Source organism: Pristiophorus japonicus, chromosome 22 (assembly GCF_044704955.1).
Source record: "Pristiophorus japonicus isolate sPriJap1 chromosome 22, sPriJap1.hap1, whole genome shotgun sequence".
Lineage (NCBI taxonomy): Eukaryota > Metazoa > Chordata > Chondrichthyes > Pristiophoridae > Pristiophorus > Pristiophorus japonicus.
The window spans coordinates 11,684,729-11,712,421 of NC_091998.1; the positions used below are offsets into that span (position 1 = coordinate 11,684,729).

A 27,693-nucleotide genomic window follows, 5' to 3' on the forward strand; every position below is an offset into this window, starting at 1 on the left:
TTTACATCCACCTGAGGGCAGACGGGACCTCGATTTAAAGGCACTTCCAACAGTGCATCATCATCATCGGCAGTCCCTCGAAATCGAGGAAGACTTGCTTCCACTCCAAAAGTGAGTTCTCAGGTGACTGTGCAGTCCAATACGGGAATTACAGTCTCTGTCACAGGTGGGGCAGACAGTGGTTGAAGGAAAGGGTGGGTGGGGAGTCTGGTTTGACGCATGCTCCTTCCGCTGCCTGCGCTTGGTTTCTGCACGCTCTCGGCGACGGGACTCGAGGTGCTCAGCGCAACAGTGCAGCACTGAAGAGTCAGTCTAGATTTTGTGCTCAAGTCTCTATGTGGTCTTTATATGTAATGAGTTTGAATTGTATACAGGTTCTGCCTACGGGCTCTCAAGCTAAGAGCAAAGAAGAAACAGCAACCGCAATGACCTTTATAAAAATCCCAGTACGCTGGTCTACAATAATGTAGATATGAGCAGATATATATATATATATCAGCTGCATTTTCAGCTTTGCTGTTTTGAGGGCGAAAACGGAGACGGGGAGGGAAATTTACTGCCCAATTAACATTAGCGATTAATTGCTTAACTTTCGTCATTTGGGCTCTGGCGCTGAACTATTTTTGCGACAGTACTCTTGCCTCAGGGTCAGAACTGTCATGTATTCTACTGTCATTGTAATCCATGTATAAACTGACCTAAGTTGTACACTGTGAGAACACTGACCACTAGGTGGTGAACTTGTGGGAGACAAACCTGGACTTTCAGGTATAAAAGGGGAAGCTCCACCCATCTTCTCCACTTCAAGGCTGGCAAATAAAATGTTACTGGTCACAGAATGACCTTCTCCCTAGTATAGGCCTCGTGTGCATTTGGCGGTGATGTCATGTATTCAACTGTCAGTGTAACCCATGTATAAACTGACCTAAGTTGTACACCGTGAGAACACTGACCACTAGGAGGTGAACTTGTGGGAGACACTCCTAACCTGGACTTTCAGGTATAAAAAGGGAAGCTCCACCCATCTTCTCCACTTCAAGGCTGGCAAATAAAGGTTACTGGTCACAGAGTGACCTTCTCTCTAGTATGGGCCTCGAGTGCATTTGTACCGTATAGTAAGGACATATTAAGAACTGAATGCAAAAACCTAGGCTGATATTCCAGTGCAGTGCTGAGGGAGCGCTGCACTGTCGGAGATGCCGTCTTTCATGAGACGTTAAACCGAGGCCCTGTCTGCTCTCTCAGGTGGATGTAAAAGATCCCATGGCACTATTTCGAAGATGACCAGGGAAGTTATCCCCGGTGTCCTGGCCGATATTTATCCCTCAATCAACATAACAAAAACAGATTATCGGGTCATTATCACATTGCTGTTTGTGGGAGCTTGCTGTGCGCAAATTGGCTGCTGCGTTTCCCACATTACAACAGTGACCACACTCCAAAAGTACTTCATTGGCTGTAAAGCGCTTTGAGACGTCCGGTGGTCGAGAAAGGCGCTATATAAATGCAAGTCTTTCTTTCCATTCGAATTTCTCCTCATGTGCCTTGGTGTCAAATTTTATTTGATAACACTGCTGCGTTTCCCACATTACAACAGTGACCACACTCCAAAAGTACTTCATTGGCTGTAAAGCGCTTTGAGACGTCCGGTGGTCGAGAAAGGCGCTATATAAATGCAAGTCTTTCTTTCCATTCGAATTTCTCCTTATGTGCCTTGGTGTCAAATTTAATTTGATAACACTCCTGTGAAGCGCCTTGGGACCAATGCTCCCCTGAATATTTTTTGAGTAGGGGCTGCACTGCCCATTCATAGCTTCACCCATGCGCTAAATTTTACATTGGAAAAGACAGTCCCGGGCTATGCAGGACTGGCAGAGCGTTATGCTGCCGCGCAGCTTAGAAAAAGCGTGGCTTGGGACGATTTTACTGTGTTAAAGGCGCTATATAAATGCAAGTTGCTGTTGTAATGACTTCCTGGCTTTGTGACATCGGTAATTTTGCATCCCTGGACAGAGATGAAGAGGTTTGGGGCTCAGACTGAGACAGTTCTGCCACACCCTGTGAATAGTCAGTCCTTTTGTCAATGGTACAGAAAGCCACAGTGTTACCTGCTCCTGTTCCCCGCTCCAACGTGTGGCAGTATTTGTTAAGCGCACAGCGGGCGTCTGATACTGCACTCGATCAAGAGGGTGAGTGTGATTGACATGAACTGCAGCCAATCAGGACGAACCAAGGCTAATAGAGGGCAACTCGGTATTTGAAGCTTCAACCAAATAATTCAAATTTAGCCCCAGGCTCCAGACACAGAAGTAGGCCTCTGGAGGAAAACATACTCTTGGATTTTATAGCATTTGGAAAGGCTACTGAATAAGAACAAGCATTGTAGTTTGAGTTATTTACAAGGGTAAGGGCTAGCTGAGAAATCAAAACGGTTCAAACTAAGCTCACAAATTTATTCCAGTGATTTTATTAGTCGACCCTGATATTGTTCATCATTGGCACTTGGCAACTGAATCACATTGCCTTTGAGTTGGTTCACATTTAGTCAGCCGGATATGTGGGGCTTTCAGAGCTCGGGTCTGATTTCAGCCAGGCAGCAATATATTGCGCTACAGATGGGACACTCTGAAGTGAGCAGTGCCAAGTCCAAGTCTTGTTGGTGATATTATAGAATCGTACAACATCATTGTCATAGGTGGTCCCTCGAACGAGGATGACTTGCTTCCACAAGAGTTCACAGATGTTTCAATGAAGGACCCGAAGTTCCAGTCCTGAACTCCAGTTGAGGGGGTGGAAGATGCCTGTGCGTGGATTTTTTAAACGTGTGGTGACCGTTGCACATCAGCCACCACACGGGCTTGACAGAACTGTACAGCACAGAAGGAGGCCATTCGGCCCATCGAGTCTCTTTCAAAGAGTAATCCAGTTAGTCCCACTCCCCCGATCTTTCCCCATACCTTACAATTCTTTCTCCACCAAGTATTTTGCCAATCACATTAAATCTGTGTCCACTGATTATCGACCCTTCAGCCCAATGGAAACAATTTCTCTTTGTTTACTCGATCTAAATCCTTCATGATTTTGAACACCACCATCAAATCTCCCCTTAACCTTCTTTGCTCTAAGGAGAACAACCCCAGCTTCTCCAGTCTATAGAACATATTAATATAATCGGGCACATAAATCAACAAATACTGTAGTGCAGCGAAACTATGGTCTTCCGCAGTCAAAACTGTCTATACCCTGACACTTTTGGCAGTGCTGGCCTCTCTTCAGTCTGTCAGTCGATTGATGGGAGTGAATTGCCTTTGGATTGATGCTAGGATTCCGTCTCTGAGCCAGGTCACTCCCACCGTTACTGTCGACCCTAAAATTGATATTTATCAGATGATTAGTGTCATGTATCCTACATGTTTACTGCTTGTACTATTACATATGATGTGCCACCAGAGGGCACCACTATGGGAAACTTGTACACCAGCTGTATGGTCACTAAGGTGTGCCACCAGAGGGCACTGCAGTGGGAGACTTGTAGGCTACTTGTATAGGTGTGCCAGGCCTAGTGTAAAAGGCAGGCCACCAGGTGTGATCCTCTCTCTGTAGTTACATTAAATGGACTAAGGTCACGACAGTTCAAGTGCAACACATTGCCTCGTGGAGTCATTATCAGAGCATCTGAAGACATAACAATTAAGACCAGCTTTTGTTTCCCCTTCCTTCACCAAAGGCATTGACTTATTCCAGAATCATAGAATCTTACAGCACAGAAGGAGGCCCATCGTGCCTGTGCCGGCTCTCTACAGAGCGATCCAGGAACTCCCTAGCCTTTTGCACATAGCCCTGCAAATGATGGTGCTAGTCCTTCAGGATCTTTCTGATTTCATATTCACCTGTGCAAGGTGTTAAAGTTAAGCCTGATTCCCAGTGCAGGCCACTGGTAACGTCCTATCTCAAGTGATTCGGTTTCTCCCCTCTTTCGTACTCTGCAAGGGCACTGCCTCTGTTGCCAGGGAAACGGGTGTTCTTCACTCAGAGGGTGGTGAATCTTTGGAATTATCTACCCCAGAGGCTCAGTCTTTGAGTATATTCAAGGCAGAGATCGATAGACTTTTGGATATTAGGGGAATCGAGGGATATGGGGATAGTGCAGGAAAGTGGAGTTGAGATAGAAGATCAGCCATGATCTCATTGAATGGCAGAGCAGGCTCGAGGGGCTGAATGGCCGACTCCTGCTCCTAATTCTTATGTTCTTATGTTGTCTTGCTCCGCGGCCTTGGCCAATGGCCAGCTCCTTGAGAGTAACCTGGAGCTTCTTGCTTGCTAAAGGTATTAAGGGATATGGAGCCAAGGCAGGTAAATGGAGTTGGGATACAGATCAGCCATGATCTCACTGAATGGTGGAACAGGCTCGAGGGGCTGAATGGCCTCCTCCTGTTCCTATGAATGAATCACTGCCCTCATCCTGATTGAAGCATCACACGTTGAACTAGCTTCGGGGGTGATCATTGCAGCGAGGGTTCCGAGTGTATTGAGAATCAGAGGACAGAATTAGGCTCAGTTGTAAGTTCCCTAACCCCACCCCCCTTCCACAGGGTCAAATAGGTACGAGGATCATATCGTGATTTCCTCTTCTCCCCACCCAGCTCAACGCCACTTGGGCAAGTCACCAGACATTGGCTTGTGTTGGTGGAACCATATCCCGACTTCATTCAGTGCCTGCGGGAGAGAGGAGAGTGCCCTCTTGTGATTGGTGCTCAATTCCTTTCTGTGTCTTTAATTTGCAGATTACCTCCACACACTTTCGTAGCCTCAAAGATCGGCCTGCCCCGAAGCGGTCACTTAAGATAACTTTCCCCCTGATAACTTGGCGGCAAACTGCACCTTCTGGTGTGATACTGAGCCATACAAAGCAGCAAGGTCCCAGGCTACAGCCTTAGTCCACGGTGAGTTAGGCTATATCAGCCCGGTTAGTGGTAGGGGCAAGGCAACTGGCCTCGATTTCCCTCGGGAGGAGAAAAGTGGGCCATGATTCCTCGCCTGATCATAGAATAGAACGGCACAGAAGGAGGCCATTCGGCCCACCGAGTCTGCCCCGGCTCTTTCGAAGAGCGATCCAGTCAGTCTCACTTCCCCCGCTCTTTTCCCATATCCCTGCAATTCTTTTTCCTTCAAGTATTTATCCAACTCCCTGTTGAAGGCTGCTATTGAATCTGTATCCATCACCCTATCAGGCAGTGCATTCCAAATCCTAACCACTGGCTCTTTGGCCAATCACCTTCAATCTGTGCCCTCTGGTTATCAACCCTTCAGTCCATTGGACACAGTTTATCTTTATTTACTCAATCTAAATCCTTCAATGTCCATCATCATCATCATCATAGGAAGTCCCTCGGAATCGAGGAAGACTTGCTTCCACTCTAAAAGTGAGTTCTCAGGTGACTGAACAGTCCAATACGGGAATTACAGTCTCTGTCACAGGTGGGGCAGTGGTTGAAGGAAAGGGTGGGTGGGGAGTCTGGTTTGCCGCACGTTCCTTCCGCTGCCTGCGCTTGTTTTCTGCATGCTCTCGGTGACGAGACTCGAGGTGCTCAGCGCCCTCCCGGATGCTCTTCCTCCACTTCGGGCGGTCTTTGGCCAGGGACACCCAGGTGTCGGTGGGGATGTTACACTTTATCAAAAAGGAGGCTTTGAAGCACTGACCATACTCGACCAGCTCCGTTGGGCAGGCCACATTGTCCGCATGCCCAACACAAGACTCCCAAAGCAAACGCTCTACTTGGAACACCTACACAGCAAGCGAGCCCCAGGTGGGCAGAGGAAACGTTTCAAGGACATCCTTGATAAGGTGAAATATCCCCTTCAATGGCCAGTCTGTTTGAAACTGCGCTTTTATGACGTGACTGTGTGGCTTCCTACAGTTGAATAGTTCGTTCGCACTCGCTATCTAGCTGGCAAGTTTTCAGTCTCGGGGTTGCAAGGGAATCCTGTGAGTTCCCCCAAATCATGAAAATTCTGCATTTTTTTTTTGTTGTTTTTGTTGCATTTGCTGATTTATTTTTCTGGTCCAAGAAGAAAAAAAGCTTTCTGTACTTCCAGTATTGTTTTCCATCGGTTGGCGCTACAGTTTTTTGTCAATGAGCACTGCGGGTTCCTGGGAGTGTGGCAATATTTGCAGCTGGGGTGGATGGGCCTCCAGATTAGAATTTAGTGGTTACACTCAATGTGAGGAATCTCACTTGGCCAGTGTGAGCGGCAACAAGCTGCTGACATTAAGTGACAAGATTCGATGGAAAAGGGGAAGGAGATGGTGGGAAGGAAATGAGTCGTGTTGAAACTCTAAACCCGTTGGATCTGGGTAAAAGAAAGACTTTGATTTATATAGCGCCTTTCACGACCACCAGATGCCGCAAAGCGCTTTACAGCCAATGAAGTACTTTTGGAGTGTAGTCACTGTTGTAATGTGGGAAATGCGGCAGCCAACTTGGGCACAGCAAGCTCCCACAAATAGCACTATGACAATGACAAGATAACCTGTTTTTGTTATGTTGATCAAGGGATACATATTGGGCCAAGACACCGGGGGTAACTCCCCTGCCCTTCTTCGAAATAGTGCCGTGGAATCTTTTACGTCCACCTGAGAGGGCAGACGGGGCCTCGGTTTAACGTCTCATCCGTAAGACGGCACCTCCGACAGCGCGGCACTCCCTCAGCACTGCATTGGAGTGTCAGCCTGGATTTATGTGCTCCGCGACCTTCTGACTCGGAGGCGAGTGGGCTGCCCACTGAGCCACGGCTGACACTGTTTCAGCCAGGTAACCAGGATTTACCTTTGCTGAAACCAACCTGAAGTTACCGAGAAGATTGGCGTAATATGATCTCCAAAAATAAAATGCACAAAGGTACAATGATTTAAAGAGCCTGATGCCTGAGGTATGTTATCAAGTTGCTGCTGGCTGAAACTAGGACCGGGTGGTACCAATGTCAAAGGTGCAGTGGAACCTCAGTTGCTAAGTGTTTTTCCAGTTGGACTGGTTGTGACTTGGGGCGGAGCGATCAGATAGGAAGTGAAACTGCACAGAACACTACAAAGAGCACTCGCCCTCTAGATTTTTCACGTTCAGCAAGAGGCACAGCAAACACCTTTGAGCTCTGCAGAGCTGCTCTCACTGCCAGCAGGTAAGAGCCAGACAGATGCAGGAAACAGAGCAGTTCAGCCGCTGTGCGTTTGTGCGGATAATTTGCAACCCGTGGGTTTCAGCGGCAAGACGAGAGAATCTCGAAGGCAGGAAGCTTTTGGTGGCTGCGACTCTTTGCATGTGGTCAAATGAGCCAGTTTCCGTGTCAGAGGGGTGCCAGAAACCTGCAGGTAGATTATTGTGACTGACGGCATTTTTCAGTTGTATCTGGTTTCCGACCAAAGCAGAGCTTCTCTCAGAGTCTTTTTTCTTTGTTTTGCAGGTCATGTGTGCAAGAGGCCAGTGAACACAAGTGGCCCCTTGCCTACATAACCTGAAAAAATAAAAAGTAACATTGTATTCATTGAGATTCCTGTGGCTCCTCTTTATTTCGTCACAGGTGACGGGTTACAAGCAAACTGCTCGAACCTTCGCTGTTGAGTCAAGCAAAACTTGGATTCTGATTTCACGCAAATGTACTTTCCGTATGGCAAACTGGGAACGGTATTGGGATTTATGCAGCGGCAGTAATGTCCCAAAGTGCTTCACATACAATGAATTACCTCGAATTGCACAGGCACGTAGGCAGCCATTTTACACAGAGCAAGATCCCACAGACAGCGATGTGATCAAAGAATTAATAGACGAGTTAATCTGTCTAGTTTAAAAATAATGGTAAAGGTAAATAAGGACTTGGTACTAGGATGAATTAATACTAGCAGGGCTTGACTTCCTAGGACAGTAAATTTATTGTGGGTTTTCTTTCGTTTGTATATGATAAAAAAATTGAGGGATCATTTTGGATTGAATATTCAAGGGTTCGTCAGTGGCAACATCGTGACATCTCTCTTTTATAATTATATTTTTTTTGTTACGAAGGGAAAGAAAGACTTGCATTTATATAGCGCCTTTCACGACCACCGGACGTCTCAAAGCGCTTTACAGCCAATGAAGTACTTTTGGAGTGTAGTCACTGTTGTAATGTGGGAAACGTGGCAGCCAATTTGCGCACAGCAAGCTCCCACAAACAGCAATGTGACAATGACCAGATGATCTGTTTTTGTTATGTTGATTGAGGGATAAATATCGGCCAGGACACCAGGGATAACTCCCCTGCTCTTCTTCGAACTAGTGCCCTGGGATCTTTTACTTCCACCTGAGAGGGCAGACGGGGCCTCGGTTTAACGTTTCATCTGAAAGACGGCACCTCCGACAGTGCAGCACTCCCTCAGCACTGCACTGGGAGTGTCAGCTTAGATTTATGTGGTCAAGTCCCTAGAGTGGGACTTGAACCCACAACCTTTAGTGGGATCGCCTTTGTTCACAAATGTTTTTCCTTATCTGGTCTCCTTGGGGTGGAAATTCCTTTAGGCTTGTTTTCAGGCCTGAAATGCGTGCCCCAACTGGGAGGCCCAGGGCTGGCCTGAAATTGGCCCTTAGGGCATATTAACATTATCTGGGCAAAGTGCGGGCACCTGTCAGTCTAATATCTAAGTCGGATATCCAGGCCAAAGCTTCCAGTGTAACAGCGTGGATATCTTGTAGGCTGCCTGCGAATTCCCTCTGAGGGCAGTGCTCAGTGATGTGCTCCAGGGTCTGATTAGGAGCTCCACAGTCGCATGATGGGGATTCTTGAATCTTCCGCCTATGGGGAAGGTGGCAGCATCGACCGTGACCGGTTCTGAGGCGGTTGATGGTTGTCCACTGTTTGCGAGGAAGGTTTGATCCTTCAGGTTGTACTGTGGGCTCCTCTATAGGGAATCCATTCCGTATGTTCTTCCAAACATTTACCATTGGTCATCAAGGCTGAGGGGAGATCGCTGAGGGGCTTTGGCGAGCATTTCCTAAAATGATTGACTCGAATAAACCTGAATTGGTTTTGGAGGAAATAAAAGGTGGCTGAGACAGGATTATGGAAGTAATGCCATCAAGGATTTAGGGGCGTAATCCACAGAACAAAGCTGTCACCTTAAGCCTTGTAGTTCCACTCCCTTCTAACCCCCCACTCCACAATCTGTGATCTGTATTATCCTTGGTGGTCTGTCACATCCAACAAAGATGTTGATGTGCTAATCATCAATGGCATGTGTCTTCAAGTGGCCAATTCTGGATGCACATAGTCTCTTGCACGTCGGACAAGGGAGGTTCGATGTGCCTGATGCTGACAGTACTGCCACCTGATGTCGTCCATCTCTAGTATCCCGCAGGCGTTGACATCGGCTTTCTTCGAAGGTCTGGCAGGCAGTCCTCGTGAGGGTTCGCCACTGGATTTTATTAGCTGCTGTATTCTCGAGGTCCTTTGGTCGGAAGCCACAGTACTGGAGGTTAGCCTTGATGCAATCTTTGTAGCGCTTATGTAATTGGTCAATTAGGGTCCAGGCAGCTGAAGACACGGCCACTGATGGTGGGCCAATGAAAGTCGTGGATGCTGCAGAGGCCAGAATTGGAGGAGCGCAGAGATCTCGGAGGGTTGTGGGGCTGGAGGAGATTACTGAGATAGGGAAGGGCGAGGCCATGGACAGATTTGAAAGCATGGATAACAATTTTAAAATCGAGGCGTTGCCAGTCCGAGAGCCAATGTAGGTTAGCGAGCACAGGAGAGATGGGTGAAGGGGACTCGGCGAGTTAGTAAATGGGCGGCAGAGTAACTTAACAACTCACCAGTCTGACCTTGATCGAAAGTCCATTAGAGTTGATAAGAAATAAAGCAATTCTACTCCACTCCCCCTGAACCAGAGGTGTGTTCTGTACTCTATAAATATCTGTGTTGATGTTGTATTCCAGTGTATTCTCTGAGCTCAAGAACAAATCTGAGTGCACAGTCTGAGTTGTGTCAAACCATTTATAATTCTGGCTGATGCTGTGTCTGGTCCACAGATGTCATTGATTTAAAACTAGGTGTGACATGTCAGATGGTACATGTGCATTTACAATCTATATCTATAAAATTAAAACGTTGTCTGTTGTGGGAATGAATCCAACAGAATGAAAAGGGGGATGATGCAGCTATAAATCGTTTCTTGAGAGTTTAAAGAAAGACTTGCATTTATATAGCGCCATTCACGACCAGCAGACATCTCAAAGCGTTTTACAGCCAATGAAGTCTACTCACTGTTGTAATGTGGGAAACGTGGCAGCCAACTTGCACACAGCAAGCTCCCACAAACAGCAATGTGATAATGACCAGATAATCTGTTTTTGTTATGTTGATTGAGGGATAAATATTGGCCTCAGGACACTGGGGATAACTCCCCTGCTCTTTTTCAAAATAATGCTTCATAGAAACATACAGAAAATAGGTGCAGGAGCAGGCCATTCGACCCTTCGAGCCTGCACCGCCATTCAATATGATCATGGCTGATCATGCAACTTCAGTACCCCATTCCTGCTTTCTCTCCATACCCCTTGATCCCTTTAGTCGTAAGGGTCACATCTAACTCCCTTTTGAATATATCTAATGAACTGGCCTCACCAACTTTTTGTGGTAGAAAATTCCACAGTTTCACAATTCTGAGTGAAGAAGTTTCTCCTCATCTCGGTCCTAAATGGCTTACCCCTTATCCTTAGACTGTGACCCCTGGTTCTGGACTTCCCCAACATCGGGAACATTCTTCCTGCATCTAACCTGTCCAATCCTGTCAGAATTTTATATGTTTCTATGAGATCCCCTCTCATTCTTCTAAATTCCAGTAAATATAAGTCTAGTCGATCCAGTCTTTCTTCATATGTCAGTCCTGCCATCCCGGGAATCAATCTGGTGAACCTTCGCTGCACTCCCTCAATAGTAAGAATGTCCTTCCTCAGATTAGGAGACCAAAACTGTACACAATACTCCAGGTGTGGCCTCAACAAGGTCCTGTAAGACCTCCCTGTCCTATACTCAAATCCTCAAGCCATTTGCCTTCTTCACCGCCTGCTGTATCTGCATGCCAACTTTCAATGACTGATGTATCATGACACACAGGTTTCGTTGCACCTCCCCTTTTCCTAATCTGTCACCATTCAGATAATATTCTGCCTTCCTGTTTTTGCCACCAAAGTGGATAACCTCACATTTATCTACATTATACTGCATCTGCCATGCATTTGCCCACTCACCAAACCTGTCCAAGTCACCCTGCAGCCTCTTAGCATCCTCCTCACAGCTCACACTGCCACCCAGCTTAGTGTAATCTGCAAACTTGGAGATATTACATTCAATTCCTCCGTCTAAATCATTAATGTCTATTGTAAATAGCTGGGGTCCCAGCACTGAACCTTGCAATACCCTACTAGTCACTGCCTGCCATTCTGAAAAGGACCTGTTTATTCCTACTCTTTGCTTCCTGTCTGCCAACCAGTTCTCTATCCAAGTCAATACATTATCCCCAATACCATGTGCTTTAATTTTGCACACTAATCTCTTGTGTGGGACCTTGTCAAAAGCCTTTTGAAAGTCCAAATACACCACATCCATTGGTTCTCCCTTATCCACTCTACTAGTTACATCCTAAAAAAATTCTAGATTTGTCAAACATGATTTTCCTTTCATAAATCCATGCTGACTTGGACCGATCCTGTCACTGCTTTCCAAATACGCTACTATTACATCTTTAATAATTGATTCCAATATTTTCCCTACTACCGATGTCAGATTAACTGGTCTATAATTCTGTTTTCTCTCTCCCTCCTTTTTAAAAAAGTGGTGTTACATTAGCTACCCTCCAATCCATAGGAACTGATCCAGAGTCTATAGAATGTTGGAAAATGACCACCAATGCATCCACTATTTCTAGGGCCATTTCCTTAAGTACTCTGAGATGCAGACTATCAGGCCCTGGAGATTTATCGGCCTTCAATCCCATCAATTTCCTGACTAATAAGGATTTCCTTCAGTTCCTCCTTCTCGTTAGACCCTCGGTCCCCTATTATTTTCGGGAGGTTATTCCTTAGTGAAAACAGAACCAAAGTATTTGGCCAATTGGTCTGCCATTTCTTTGTTCCCCATTATAAATTCACCTGATTCTGACTGCAAGGGACCTACATTAGTTTTCACTAATCTTTTTCTCTTCATATATCTATAGAAGCTTTTGCGGTCAGTTTTTATGTTCCCTGCAAACTTACTCTCGTACTCTATTTTCCACCTCCTTATTAAACCCTTAGTCTTCCTCTGCTGGATTCTAAATTTCTCCCAGTCCTCAAGTTTGCTGCTTTTTCTGGCCAATTTATATGCCTCTTCCTATCCCTAATTTCCCTTGTTAACCACGGTTGAGCCCCTTCCCCTTTTTATTTTTCCGCCAGACAGGGATGTACAATTGTTGTCGTTCATCCATGTGATCTTTAAATTTCTCCCATTACCTATCCACCGTCAGCCCTTTAAGTATCATTCGCCAGTCTATCCTAGCCAATTCACGTCTCATACCATCGAAGTTACCTTTCTTTAAGTTCAGGACCCTAGTCTCTGAATTAACTGTGTCACTCTCCATTTTAATGAAGAATTCTACCATATTATGGCCAGGGATCTTTTACGTCCACCTGAGATAGCAGACGGGGCCTCGGTTTAACATCTCAGCCAAAAGTTGGCACCTCCGACAATGCAGTAGGTTCTGGAGTGGGACTTGAACCCACAACCTTCTGACTGCAAGGCACGGGTGCTGCCCACTGAGCCATGGCTGACAGACTCAGGTCATGCTGTGGCGAGTGCATGATGGGGTGCAATATGTCTGATTTGATATTTGAGGGTCTCTCCTCTCTCTTCCTTCACTTCAAGGTTGTGATGCAGTGGGTTCTTTCAGTGTAAACCCATTAATTGTTGCTTTGCAAGTGGAGCTGAGGACAGGCAGTAATTTGGTAAATACCGCTAGGCTCACCCACTCTAGTCCAAAATATGATAAAAATTGGACACAGTTCCATCCCTAGATGTGGAACTTCGAGTCGACTCATATTGCAGCTACCATTTCGAGACCAGTTGGCACAACATCACTGACAGCATCCGTGGGACGGTAGGGTAAGATTTTCCGTTCCTGATGCGCCCCAGCTCTTGATTATCAGCCATTCATTCAATGGACGGAGTATTATGGCTTGGAGTGCACCGAAGTACAACATTCTCTTGTGTCCCCAACATGTGTACATCATCATCTCAGGGTAACTAGAGATCATGAATTACATAGACTTACATAGCAAATACTCCAATCTATGCTGCCGTTTATGCTCCACTTGAATGTGAGCGTATTAATCACAGCCCCTTTACATCACTCCCTGAAAGGAGAAGAGTTCCCTCTGATGAGCAGATATAACTATATATGAATACAAGGAATGACTGAGAGACAACATTAAATGTGCAGATACATACCATAATTTTCGCCATCTAGGACTAATTGTCAGTTCAAAGTCCTTGAAAGGTATAAGTACAACCTATGCCAATATATAAGTGTGAGGTAGAAGATCGGCCATAATCTTATTGAATGGCAGAGCAGGCTCGAGGGGCCGAATGGCCTATTTCTGCTCTTAATTCTTATGCTCTTATGAATTGCAAACACTTGTGCTGACTATTAGCAGCAGAGTCAACTGAAGTGGTTTAAAATATTAATTTTCTTGTTTTTTTCCCCCCACCCCAGAATGAAACTACCGTTCTTCACCCTTTCACTCTTCATATGGACTGTGGCCATCTTGAAGTCGTCCAGCGCTGCGAAGATAATGATAATCCCGCCCATCATGTTTGAAAGCCATTTGCTCATATTTAAAACACTGGCAAAAGCGTTACACGGGCAGGGGCACGAGGTGGTCTTCGTGACATCCAGAGGCCGAGAGATCGAGGAATCCCCTCACTACAGGTTTCAGCACTACCCCGGCATGTTCTCCACGCAGACCGCTGACGACTTCCTGCAGGAGAAGATGAGGAACATCTTCTCGGGGAAGTTAACGTCGCTGCAACTGTTTGGCATTTTGGAGAGCTACACCGCCAACTGTGGCCAAATGGTGGCCAATCAGGACTTAGAAGAGCGGCTGAGGGAAGAAAGGTTTGACCTGTTGCTGGTCGATCCCAATGAAATGTGCGGCTTTGTCTACGCCGAGATCCTGGGCGTAAAACACGTTACCTTCTCCACGGGCCTGTGGTTCCCGGCAGAGCTCGGTGCTCCGTCACCGGTTGCCTACGTCCCAGAATTTAACTCCCTGATGACCGACCGGATGAATCTCCTGGAGCGGGCTTGGAACAGCCTGATTTACGTCGTCAGCAGAATTGGCACCCGGTGCGCCATCCTTCCAAAGTACGACGCGATCATGAAGAAGCACAACGTGAAGCTCTCCAGGTCCATGATGGAGATAGTCCAGGGGTCCAGCATGTTTCTCCTCTGCACTGACATAGCGCTGGAGTTTCCCAGGCCCAGTCTGCCCACCGTCGCTTTTGTGGGAGGAATCCTCACGGGGCGTGCAAACCCATTGCCGGAGGTAGGTTGTACCATTCCGCCTTCAACCAAAAGTATCTTTCTAACCATTAACGATTGAGAGGAATTTCCCAGATTGTTTTCCGCCTCTCCCAGGAGATCACATGATTTTGGGGTGAGGTGGAGTGTACATGTTGTGATACATAAGGTATCGCGATTGTGTGGGACGGGCTCAATGGACCAGATCATTTTTACCTGTCCGTGTGTTCGTAATAGAAACCGTTCAGCGCAAATATCCAAGCTCTCAAAGTAAGAAAAAGAAGTGAAAACGCACTTTGTATATCTGAGTTTGCAGATGCCACCAAATTCGGGGGTGGTTTCAATAATTGGGATGAGGTAAACCAAATGCAAATAGTATGGAAGAAAGAATGAAAGACTTGCATTTCTATAGCCTTTCACGGCCATCAGACATCTCAAAGCGCTTTACAGCAAACAAAGTACTTTTGAAGTGTAGTCACTGTTGTAATGTGGGAAAAGTAGCAGCCAATTTGCGCACAGCAAGCTCCCACAAACAGCAATGTGATACTGACCAGATCATGTTTTTTATGTGATGTTGATTGAGGGATAAATATTGGCCAGGACACCAGGGATAACTCCCCTGCTCTTCTTCCAAATAGTACCATGGGATATTTTACGGCCACCTGAGAGAGCAGACAGGCCTCAGTTTAACGTCTCATCCGAAAGACAAGACCTCCGACAGTGCAGCACTGGGAGTGTCAGCCTGGATTTTTGTACTCAAGTCCCTGGAGTGGGACTTGAACCCACAACCTTCTGACTCAAAGGCAAGGGTGCTGCCCACTGAGCCACAACTGATACTAGAAAGGAGTACAAATGAATGGCGAATGGCGAATGGCGAATGGCAAATGGCATTTTATGTGGCGAAATGAGACTAGGGAAGGGTTTAAAAACAAATAGTGGAAAAATACTGCTGATGCTGGAAATCTGAAATAAAAAAACAGATAATGCTGGAAATACCCAGCAGGTCAGACAGCATTTGTGGAGCGAGAAACAGAGTTAACGTTTCAGTTAACTAATGAGCCAGACACATGTGTTCAAATCCCATCACGGCAGCTGGGGAATTTTAAAATCTGGAATAGAAATGCTAGTATCAGTAATGGTGACCATGAAACAATTGGATTGTTGTAAAAACCATTGTTCACTAATGTCATTTAGGGAAGGAAATCTGCTGCCCTTACCCGGTCTGGCCTATATGTGACTCCAGACCCACAGCAATGTGGTTGACTATTCATCATCATAGGCGGTCCCTCGAAACGAGGATGACTTGTTTCCGTGCCAAAAAAGGATGAGTTCACAGGTGTTTCAATGAAGGACCTAATATTCCAGATCCTGAACTGCATCGCGAAGGGTGGAAGATGCCTGTGCGTGGATTTTTTTAACGTGTGGTGGCCGTTGCACACCAGCCACCACACGGGCTTGACAGAGCGAGGTCTTGGTCCAGTGGCAAGGGTTAACCAGGATGACTGGAGACCTGCTCTGCTGCACAGACCTAGTGCGCTCACACATATCGCACAGTGTGGGCTGGGCCCGTGCTGCCCCTGGGCCCCGAAATCGCGCCTCTCCTGGGCCCCGAACTCGCGCCTCTCCTGCCAACTGCCAACTGAAGCCACTCAGTTGTACTAAACCATTATAACCATGTCACTGTGGGAGCACCTTCACCACACGGACTGCAGCGGTTCAGGAAGGCGGCTCACCACCACCTTCTCGAGGTCAATTTCGGATGGACAATAACTGCTGGCCTTACCACCCCCGTGAATGAATTTTTTTTAAATGGGAGCTTGGACAAAGATCTGAGGGGTGGAAATTGGGGTTTTGTGTGCCGACCGTTAGTGTGTGGGAGGTGGTAAACGGGGGCCAACGTCCGACCGTCGTCGTTAAGCGCCGTCGATGCCTCGCCCTAAATTCAGTCGGCTTTTTGGCAGAGGCGCCACGAGGCAATGCCGTGCTGGCTAACGCCACCTGCGTGGTGATGTCATCCAGCGTGCGTCTTTGACGCCTCTGTCACGATATTTGCTTTGTACGGCTGCCGTACCGACAGCCTGAAAACGGTGGTTGTTAAATAGCGGATCTCGGGCGGAATCGCCCAGAAAGGTACGTTTTCCTCTTTATTTATTTCTGCAGGTTTTCATTAGTTTTAAGTGTGTGTGTGTGTGGATCGGAGAAGCTGTAGTTCTTTTTTTTTTCCTTAATGTTTTTTTTCCTAGCACGGCGGCAGCCTCTCGTGGGGAAATTCAGTCGGCCTCCTGAGCTCCCGCCCAAGGATGATTGTGCAACGTTACTTTTTAGTGCTGCTCTCTCATCTTTGGGCGTAAAAACTGAATTTAGGACTTTGAGGCTGTGCCTAACGCCCAGCGATAAAATCAGCGCTCAGACAGTGGCACCGCCTCAAAAATGGCCATAACCAATTTCGACCCCTAAAGCTGTTAAACTCAATGTTCAGGCCAGAATGCTGTACAGTGAGCAGTGAGGAAAGCTCACTCGATCTTGTGATGAGGAGCCTAGGATTGTTTACTCTGGAGAAGGCTCTGATGAGATTCAAGTATTGACGGTCCTCAAGGGACCAGATACATCGAACCTTGACGTGTTCACGGTTGCCACAAATGCTAGAACCAGGCGACAGGGAAGATGTACAGAGTGTTTAAAACCAGTATTGCAAGTGAAAACAGCCACAGAAAGAACAGGTGGTGCACACAAGGGGTTTGTATTGATGACGCTCTTACTTACTAGATACAAAAATGATCCAGTCTTAAGAATTGAAGGAACAATGTTAAATATTACTACATTAGATAGACATGGCAACATGTGACGAGCTGTGTGAAAGATCACAGGGCAGGAGGACATAGATAGGCAAGTGTGTTCAATGTGAAGTAATAAATTTTTAATGTATCAACATGCACCAAGTCCAGCTCACCCATCACCCGTGCTCGCTGACCTTGATTTCAAAATTCCCATGGTCGGGCCAGATACTCTTTACCTTTCCGCCATTGTTCACTGTTCATAGGTTTATATGTAACCTTCAGGGCTGCTGACCAAGGGCTGTGCGGACACGATGGGCCAAAATGGCCTCCGACTGGGCTGTACATTTCTATGTTTCTGGCCATTTGAGCGAGTTTTCAAAAACGGCGCAGTGCATCGTTCTGAAAAACCTTACGGGAACTTAAGAAAATCGCCGCAGAGAAGACGCCGTTGTTTTAGCGGACTGAGCTAAGTTTTGGAGGGAGGGAAGAAGACACAGCACCGGGGGCGGGGGTGGAGGGGGGCCATTCAGCCCGGGATGGGGGGGGGGTGGCATTCGGCCCGGGATAGGAGCAGTGGGGGAGGGGGGCATTTGGTCCAGGGTAGGAGTGTGGGGGGGAGGGAGGCCATTCGGCCCGGGATAGGAGCAGTGGGGGAGGGGGGCATTTGGCCCAGGGTAGGAGTGGGGGGTGAAGGAGGTCATTTGGCCCGGGATAGGAGCGGGGGGGAGGGAGGCCATTCGGCCAGGATAGGAGCAGGGGGAAGGGGGGCCATTCGGCCCGGGATAGGAGTGGGGGGAGGGAGGCCATTTGGCCTGGGATAGGAGTGGGCAGGGAGGCCATTCGGCCCGGGATAGGAGTGGCGGGGGGCTTGAGTTCTATAATTGCTTATGTCTTGCTGCATCTTGTTATGTCTCACTTTGCAGCCTCAGCCCTTCAGAGCCTCCCTCGTTACCCTGGCAACCTCAGTTTTTCGGTGCAGACCTTCAGCTCCACTCACAGAGCTTGAGGACAATCTGTGCCACTCCAAAATGAAAGGTTATTCTAGCCAAACGTGGAACTTTTTTTGGGGCATACCTCTGCAACTGCGCCAAAAATTGGCCATGTAAAAAATTGGGCCCTTAAATTCCACATTTTCTGGTTTTGAAGTAGAGTCCATAAGTTCTTTTTAAAAAGGAATGGAATGGTTGTTAGTCCATTGTTCTTGTTGCTGCATAACAATTGTTTCCTGCAATGGTGCCACTACATTTTTTGGGGGGGTAACGGACATCGCAAGTTAGGACAGGGGCTTCCCTGGATTGTATCAACATGAAGAGGGGGTCCTCAAGGTGGGCGGGGGGGGGGGGGTCAGTATTGGCATGGGGTCTGCCACGCAGACGAGTTCGGGAAACACTGCTGTAAGCTAGGCTGTTGATCTGCTGTAAGCTAGCTGGTTGCTCCCACATGGAGCTTAAAGGATATTAATTTAAAGTTAGACCTGAACAAAGTAATGTTTTCCAATGCTCCCAACTTCTTTACAATACTTTGATTTTCATAAGTCTTCATAAGTTGTACATGAATTATTAATAACAGTAATTCATACTTGGAGCACTGCGTACAGTTCTGGTCGCCAAATAATAAAAAGGATGTAGAAGCACTGGAGAGGGTGCAAAAAAGATTTACAAGGGTGATACCAGAATTGTGAGGGTACACATATCAGGAAAGGATGAACAGGCTGGGTCTCTTTTCTCTTGAAACGTGGAGGCTGAGGGGTGACCTAATAGAGGTGTTTAAAATGATGAAAGGTTTTGATATAGTGGATACAGAGAGAATGTTTCCACTTGTGGGGAAGAGCATAACTAGAGGCCATCAATATAAGATCGTCACCAAGCAATCCAATGGGGAATTCAGAAGAAACCTCTTTACCCAGAGAGTGGTGAGAATGTGGAACTTGCTGCCACAGGGAGTGGTTGAAGCGAATAGTATCGATGCATTTAAGGGGAGGCTGGACAAGTATATGAGGGAGAAAGGAATCGAGGGTTATGCTGATAGAGTTAGATGAGGAAAGACGGGAGGAGGCTCGAGTGGAGCATGGACTGGTTGGGCCGAATGGCCTGTTCGTGTGCCATACATCCTACGTAAACCTATGTAGGCAAAATGAATATCCACCCATCTTCTAATGGCGAGGGCTTTCATTTTCCTTGTGATTCTTCGGATTAACGCATTTAAAAAACATTATTTTCTCGACTGAATACACACATTTAGCAGTTGCCATGCCAACCGGCCGACACGCTGCTACTATTTCGCCAGCAGAGAGCTGGGGAAGTGTGCGGAGACACTCTGTAGCCAGGCAATTAGCTCAGGAGCAGTAATGTATTCAAGTGGCTAAGAGTGGCCACTCTGCCCGTGCCGAAGGAGGGTACAAGTGAGAAAACCTGCTTTAATGTTTTTTTTAGCGCCTGGTTCGAGTCACAGAGCTGCTCGCTCGCACCAGTTGAGTGACTCGTTGATGAGATAAGCAGCGGATCGAAGCCAGAGGATAGCCTTCGACGAGCTCACACTTGTACAGTTTCAGGGTAGTGCCTGGGTCAGCTCCAGACAGACGAGAGGCAATTTACAGAACATAAGGAGGAAATATTAAAGCAGCCTTCCCACTTGTACCCATCATTAAACTGAAACCACGCTTTAATAAGATATCATTGGAGTTGCAAATAGAATACAGGGCAATACGATTTTAATTTCTCCTTGTTAAATGCACTACATAAATAAAAGTTATTATTGTTGTTGCTTAAGAGCCCTTGACAGCTCTGTTTCATCTGTGAATATAAAACGACCACTCTCCATTGTGTGCCCAGACAGACGATCCTGGGAGAATATAAGATCATAAGAATTAGGAGAAGGAGTCGGCCATTCGGCCCCTCGAGCCTGTTCTGCCACTCAATAAGATCATGGCTGATTCTCAACTTCAACTCTACTTTCCCGCCCTATCCCCAAATTCCCCTAGAGTCCAAAAAACTATCAATCTCTGTCTTCAATATACTCAAAGACTGAGCCTCCACAGCCCTCTGGGGCAGAGAATTCCAAAGATTCACCACCCTCCGAGTGAAGAGGTTTCTCCTCATCTCAGTCCTAAATGGCCGACCCCTTGTTCTGAGACTGTGACCCCTGGTTCTAGACTCCTCAGCCAGAGGAAACATCCTCCCTGCATCTACCCTGCCAAGCCCTGATCGGATATCACTTTTGTACAAAGCCCTGCTGGACTGAAACAGAAACGTTCACTGAATATGTTGCTTGCCTTATCTGGATTTATAGCATTTTTGATTATTGGGATGCTAAAATAAAATCAGGAGAATCTGTGTTTGCATCTCTATAGTTTCCTGGTCGCAGATAGCTGCTGGGTGGGAGGGTGAGATCAAGCTGACTGTGTGGCTGGGGATTGAGTCCTGCTCTTCTCTCATAGGCTGTGACCATCTCCCATTGCGATTGGTTGTGTGGGGGCGGGGGGCAATGGGTCAGCAGGAGACAGCATGCCCATTGGATTCCGTGGTCTAAACTCAGCAGCCCGTGTCCTAACTCTCAGCAAGTCCCACTCACCCATCACCTCCTGTGCTTGCTGACCTACATTGGCTTCCGGTTAAGCAATGCCTCCATTTCAAAATTCTCATCCTTGTTTTCAAATCCCTCCATGGCCTCGCCCCTCCCTATCTCTGTAATCTCCTCCAGCCCCACAACCCCCCCGCGAGATGTCTGCACTCCTCCAATTCTGCCCTCCTGAGCATCCCTGATTATAATCGCTCAACTATTGGTGGCCGTGCCTTCAGTTGCCTGGGCCCCAAGCTCTGGAATTCCCTGCCTAAACCTCTCCGCCTTTAAGACACTCCTTAAAACCTACCTCTTTGACCAAGCATTTGGTCACCTGTTCTAATTTCTTCTTATGTGGCTCAGTGTCAAATGTATTTGTTTTGTCTTAAAACACTCCTGTGAAGCACCTTGGGACGTTTTACTACATGAAAGGCGCTATATAAATACAAGTTGTTGTTGTTAAAGCTGGGGCTATTTTCAGCGTCTCGCCAACACTCTCCCACTCCAGCCTTGCTGAAAATAAAAGCCACTGCTTGCGTGTGTGGCACCCAGCGTAGACACCAGAGAGCAGGCAGCTTGAAGTGAGCGGTGATGGATGGATAACGCCGAGAGCAGATAATTAAAATGGTGATGTGATGTCGAAGGTGGAAAGTGAATGGAAAATTTTGCGCGCACATCATTCTGATGTCAGAACAAGCCGCAAAGATTCTGTCCCCCAAGAGTGTTGTAATTAACAACTGTGCCTTGGAGCAGAAATAATGTATTTGTGGTTTATTCCTGTATTTATCGATCCTTGCACTGTGCGCCGGGGTGAAAAAAGTGCCACATTTTAATATCAGGAGATGGGATTTTGATGCTGCCTCTTAGACACCATTGGGGAGCAGCTCCTGGCTGGCGAGCAGTGCAAGGTGGCAGCACGCAGTTATACTGCTAGCTCTGCACATCTATTTAGTGGGGAAGAGAGTATTGTGCATCCATCCCTGAATGTCCGTTCAGAGCTGCCCTACCCAGCAAATGGTTATTCTGAGCTGTGTTCAGGGGATGGATTAACACCTGGGCCTAAGGGCTAAATGTGGGGCCCTCTGTAAAACACAGCACAATGCAGAAAAACTGTGCGCACCCAATGGATCAAAACCAACCAGCATTAATAACACTCAGAAGTTCGGGGGGGAGGTTGGGCCGAGGTGAAGTTGCAATATAAATATTGACACTTTTAGTTGCAGTTCATATTAGTGCATTAATGGATCAGGGTGGGGGTGTTGTACAGGGGGAAGAGGGTGTTGTACAGGGGGAGGGGGTGTTGTACAGGGGGAGGGGGTGTTGTACAGGGGGAGGTGGAGTTATAGAGGGGGTGGGGTGTTGTAGAGGGTGGGGGGTGTTGTAGAGGGTGGAGGGCGTGTTGTACAGGGGGAGGGGGTGTTGTACAGGGGGTAGGGTGCTGTACAGAGGAGGGGGTGTTGTAGAGGGGGAGGGGTGCTGTACAAGGGGTGTGGTGAGGGGAGGAGAGTGTTGTGCTCGAGACCAACTTCTCCCCACTCGTGCTCCTCGATGTAGGATGGTGAAATTGTTTTTAGGGGCGGGGGGAATCCAGGTCTTCTAGAACAGTGTAACAAAACTTTGAGCCGAGCCCTGTGTTTCGATCAGGACGGAGACTGCTTGGCATCTAAAATCCTCTTTCTAATTTGCCTTTCTGTTTCAAGGACCTAGCGAGTTGGGTGGAAGACACACTAGATGGAGTTGTGGTGGTGTCCTTTGGTGCTGGAGTCAAATATCTGTCAGATGATTTAACAGAAAAACTAGCAGCTGCCTTAGCCCGTTTACCTCAGAAAGTGCTCTGGAGGTACGTACACAGCTTTGCTACGTCGTCAAAACTGCGAAACTTCAAAGAACGTTCGAAAAATGTCTGTGAACACAGGTGTTAGTGTCAACGGTAAACTTCAAATGACCAGGCGGAAAGATAGTGTTGTGCATTGGCATACCAAACTATACCAATATAATCCACAGCACCTCCCTTCCCTCGACTGCCATGAAGGACAAAAGCAGCAATTTAGAAAAACTTGTATTTATATAGCGCCTTTCACAACCACCGGTCGTCTCAAAGTGCTTTACAGCCAACAAAGTACTTTTGGAGTGCAGTCACTGTAGTAATGTGGGAAACGCGGCAGCCAATCTGTGCACAGCAAGCTCCCACAAACAACAATGTGATAATGGCCAGATAATGTGTTTTTGTTTGTTATGTTGATTGAGGGATAAATATTGGCCACAGGACACCGGGGATAACTCCCCTGCTCTTCTTCGAAATAGTGCCGTGGGATCTTTTACGGCCACCTGAGAGAGCAGACGGGGCCTCGGTTTAACGTCTCATCTGAACAACTGCAACTCCGACAGTGCAGCGCTCCCTCAGCACAGCACTGGAGTGTCAGCCTAGATTTTTTTTGTGCTCAAGTCCTTGGAGTGGGATTTGAACCCACAACCTTCTGACTCAGAAGCGAGAGTGCTAATGGAGACATCACCTAGTCACACATCATCCTTATTCGGACATATAGCTCTGTTCCTTCATCGTTGCTGGGTCAATATCCTGAAATTCCCTACCTGACACCATTACCAGCAGCTCAAGGGGATGCCCCACCAGTACCACTCACTCAGGGCAGTGAATGCCACCTTGCCAGCAACACCCACACCCGCAGAACAAATAAGTGGGAAGCCACTCTTGGATGACAATCTTTGGGAGGTGGTTGTTCTCCACAGCAAGGGAGGGGAAACAGAGGGAAAGTCCTCTACTGTCCAACATTTCACATTTCCAACTGGCTGGCTCTCAGGAGCATGGGCAGAAAGTTCACAGGTCAATCGGGGAAAATGGGAAGGAAACTAGTGAGAAGTTTTATGCTAATAAAACCCTTCAAACTAGGAATATGAGCAGGCCATTCAGGCCCTCGAGCACGTTCTCCCAATCAGTTAGATCAAGGCTGATCTGTACCTCAATACCACTTAGATGCAGGAAGAATGTTCCCGATGTTGGGGAAGTCCAGAACCAGGGGTTACAGTCTAAGGATAAGGGGTAAGCCATATAGGACCGAAATGAGGAGAAACTTTTTCACCCAGAGAATTGTGAACCGGTGGAATTCTCTACCACAGAAAGTTGTTGAGGCCAGTTCGTTGGATATACTCAAAAGGGAGTTAGATGTGGCCCTTACGGCTAAAGGGATCAAGGGGTATGGAGAGAAAGCAGGAATGTGGTACTGAAGTTGCATGATCAGGCATGATCATATTAAATGGTGGTGTAGGCTCGAAGGGCCGAATGGCCTGCTCCAGCACCTATTTTCTATATGCCCCTCCTCCCCATATCCCTTGCTGCCCTTACCAACAAAAATCTAGCGATCTCCGTCGTTAAGGCACCAATTGTCCTCCAGCAACCACAGTCCTTTTTTTGAGGCGGGGGGGTGGTGGGAGATAACTCCAGATTTTTACTCCCCTTTGCGTGGAAAGGGGAGGATTTCCCAACTAAATGCCTAGCTCTAATTTCAAGGTTATATCCCCTTGATTCCCCTAACAGAGGAAATGGTTTCGGTGTATCTACCCTATTGAACAAAAACAACTTGTATTTATATAGCGCCTGTAACGTAGTGAAATGTCCCAAGGCGCTTCACAGGAGTATTGTAAAACAAAAATATACATTTCACACCCAGCCACATAAGAAGAAATTATGGCAGATGACCAAAGGTCAAAGAGGTATGTTTTAAGGAGCATCTTGAAGGAGGAAAGAGAGGTAGAGAGGCGGAGAGGTTTAGGCAGGGAGTTCCAGAGCTTGGGGCCCATGCAACAGAAGGCACGGCCACCAATGGCGGAGCGATTATAATCAGGGATGCTCAAGAGGACAGAATTTGAGGAGCGCAGATATCTTGGGGGATTGTGGGGCTGGAGGAGATTACAGAGATAGGGAAGGGCGAGGCCATGGAGGGATTTAAAAATAAGGATGAGAATTTTGAAATCGAGGCGTTGCTTATCAAATCCGTTTAACATTTTAAATACCTTGATCAGATGATTCCTCAATCTTCTATACACAAGGGAATATAAGCCAAGTTTATGGAACCTGTTCTCATAATTGAACCCGATAAGCCCTGGTATAATTCTATTGAATCTGCCACTGCTCGCCCTCCAAGGCCTTCCTATCAGCTCAAAGCTGACCACAGTTGAGATGGGGGTCAGACCAAGGCTCTGTACTACATGCGTGTTGTACGATGATTGTCTTTAGTGTAGCAAAGTCTGAAGGTCACGTTTAGTTAGGAGAGTTGATGGGCCACCTCAGAGAAGGTTGGAAAACTAGATTGCGACTGCAGTTGCTGCCATTTCAGTTGACCTTTTAAGGGGGAGGTCACCTCCCCACAGCATAAGAAGGAAAAATCAGAAGACAGTTCAGCCCTGGATTGCCCGCATTTATTCCAGTCCGCTGATTCGAACTAGCATCCGTAGGCCACCTGTCCATCCTCTCGATGGGAGTCACGTTTCTGGACCTTACCTTCTCTTTCAAATAATTGAGCACGTTGGTTGACACGTTCTTTAATTTGATGCTATTTCAGGAAGAGTAAGTCAAGAGTATAACAACAGCGACTGCACAAGATCAAACACAATCTTCTTTTCAACCCCTAGGTTTTTTGGAAAAAAGCCAAGTTGCTTAGGAAACAATACAAAACTGATGGAGTGGATACCGCAGAACGATTTGTTGGGTATGTCAACAGTCTTGAAGCAATATTCCAGGGTTTGGCTAATAAAAAATGATCTCTCAAAAATATGATCATGAAACGAGTGAAGAAAATTCTGAAGTTACTATTTTGAGAACACTGGGACAAAAATGATAATGGATGAATTGCAAGGCAATTAAGTGAAACCCACAAATTACAGACCTAAGGGACTGATATCAGCCATCCTTTCCTTGCAGGTGTCCTTACTTTCAAAATGGTTTTTGAGTGTATTGTTAAAACATTGCCCCAACCATCTTGAAGAAACCTGCTGAGACTGTGATCAGCCCTTAATCACCTGCCACAATGCTAAGAACTTCAGTCTGGAAGCAGATACAACAAAACCGATGTGCCAGGACTGAGAGAGAATGAGAGCGTGTGTATGAGAGAGAAATTGTGAGTGTGCAAGTGTGAGAGAGAGAGAGAGAGAGAGAGAGAGAGAGAGAGAGAGAGAGTGTCAAGGGCAGTTCCTGCACAGTGAAACCTGTTCCTGATCACACTCTTAGACAGACCTTAGCGCATGTGGTTGATGCGAGGGGGGGGGGGGGGGGGGGGGAGGCGCATCTTCTGGGTCCGTGCAGGGTCATGTGTGCATCTTCTGGTGTGTGTGGTCAACAAGATTGCTTTGGAAGCAGGTTCAGTGACTGCGGGGGTGATTCAAACTCTGGTACGGGCAGTATCCACTGAGCTGGACAAGGGAGGAAAGCCAAACTAAGCATTTCTCCCACTACAGTGCTCATTTTTATTAACTTGGAGTTGACTTGTTTTAGGTCACCAAAATGTCAAGGCATTTTTGAGCCATGGGGGCTTGAACGGCATCTACGAAGCCATCTACCACGGAGTGCCAGTGGTCGGGATTCCATTCTTTGGGGACCATTATGACATCATGACAAGAATCCACGCTAAACGAATGGGGATTTTTCTATCCTGGCACACAATGACTAAAGAGGATATTTATCAAGCCGTTGTCACAGTGGCCACAGATCCAAGGTAAGAACCAAATATCACAGTACAGCACAGGAGGCCATTCGGCCCATCGAGTCTGCAATCGAAGAGCAATCCAGTTAGACCCACTCGCCCCGCTCTTTCTCCACATTACAACAGTGACGACACTCCAAAAGTACTTAATTGGCTGTAAAGTGTTTTGAGACGTCCGGTGGTCGTGAAAGGCGCTATATAAATGCAAGTCTTTCTTTTTATCCCTGTGATTTTTTTTTCTCCTTCAAGTATTTATCCAATTTCCTTCTGAAGGCTACTATGGAATCTGTATCTACCACCTTATCAGGCAGCACATTCCAATATGGGGCTTCACAAAAAGCTTTGTGCTCTACGTTTTGCACTCATTCCGTCGCAAACAATCTCCTTTTTTTTTGTCATTGGCTCATGCTAAGCAATCTCTGTTGTGGCGACTTGCTCAGTAAGTTCATGGAAGGCTTGAACAGATCTTGCAAAGCCAACCGAAATCAATCAGCTTTCATTGAATTAATATTGGATTACAATATTTGTATTGCAGCTCAAGCAGTTAGAGGAACACGCTCACAAAAGGTTGACTGACATAAGTGTGCTCTGATTACCAGGTACAAGAAGCAGGCAATGTACTTATCCAAACTGCATCAGGACCAGCCCCTGCATCCAGTGAACCGCTCCGTCTACTGGCTTGACTACGTTCTCCGGCACGATGGGGCGACACACCTACGCCCTGCCCTTTACGACTTGTCCTTTTATCAGTATTACATGCTTGACGTGCTAGCTGCCTTTACTGTGAGCGCAATATTATTTTGTTACTGTTCTTTCAAAATGGTGAGAAAACTGAAAGAAAGAGTTTCGCCAAAAGTTAAAAGTGGCCACGCTCAGAATGGCTTCCAAAGCCGAAAGACGGGGTCAGAGACCAAAAAGCGGAAGTAACGCACTTCATCAATCTTATTTTAGCAGATTACATTGGGAAACAGATACCTAACTGGGTTTCTCTCGTGTGAAACTTAGTTGCAGAAGTATTTTGATCGCCAAAAGCTAATGTTTGCAGTTTTAAGCCATGTTATTTCTA

At 46.8% G+C, this 27,693-nt stretch overlaps 1 protein-coding gene across 2 annotated transcripts; it reads left to right on the forward strand.

Moving 5' to 3' along the window:
- LOC139234857 (2-hydroxyacylsphingosine 1-beta-galactosyltransferase-like) lies at window positions 1-27,693 on the forward strand. Of its 2 annotated transcripts, none has more exons than XM_070865627.1 (6): window positions 1-111; window positions 13,772-14,603; window positions 22,614-22,753; window positions 25,561-25,637; window positions 26,420-26,639; window positions 27,227-27,693. In XM_070865627.1, exons 2-6 carry the CDS (start codon window positions 13,773-13,775, stop codon window positions 27,552-27,554), a joined length of 1,596 nt encoding a protein of 531 aa, XP_070721728.1. In that variant the 5' UTR covers window positions 1-111; window position 13,772; the 3' UTR covers window positions 27,555-27,693. The 2 variants fall into 2 exon arrangements, with proteins under 2 accessions (XP_070721728.1, XP_070721729.1); XM_070865628.1 differs by lacking the exon at window positions 1-111 and adding an exon at window positions 7,134-7,176.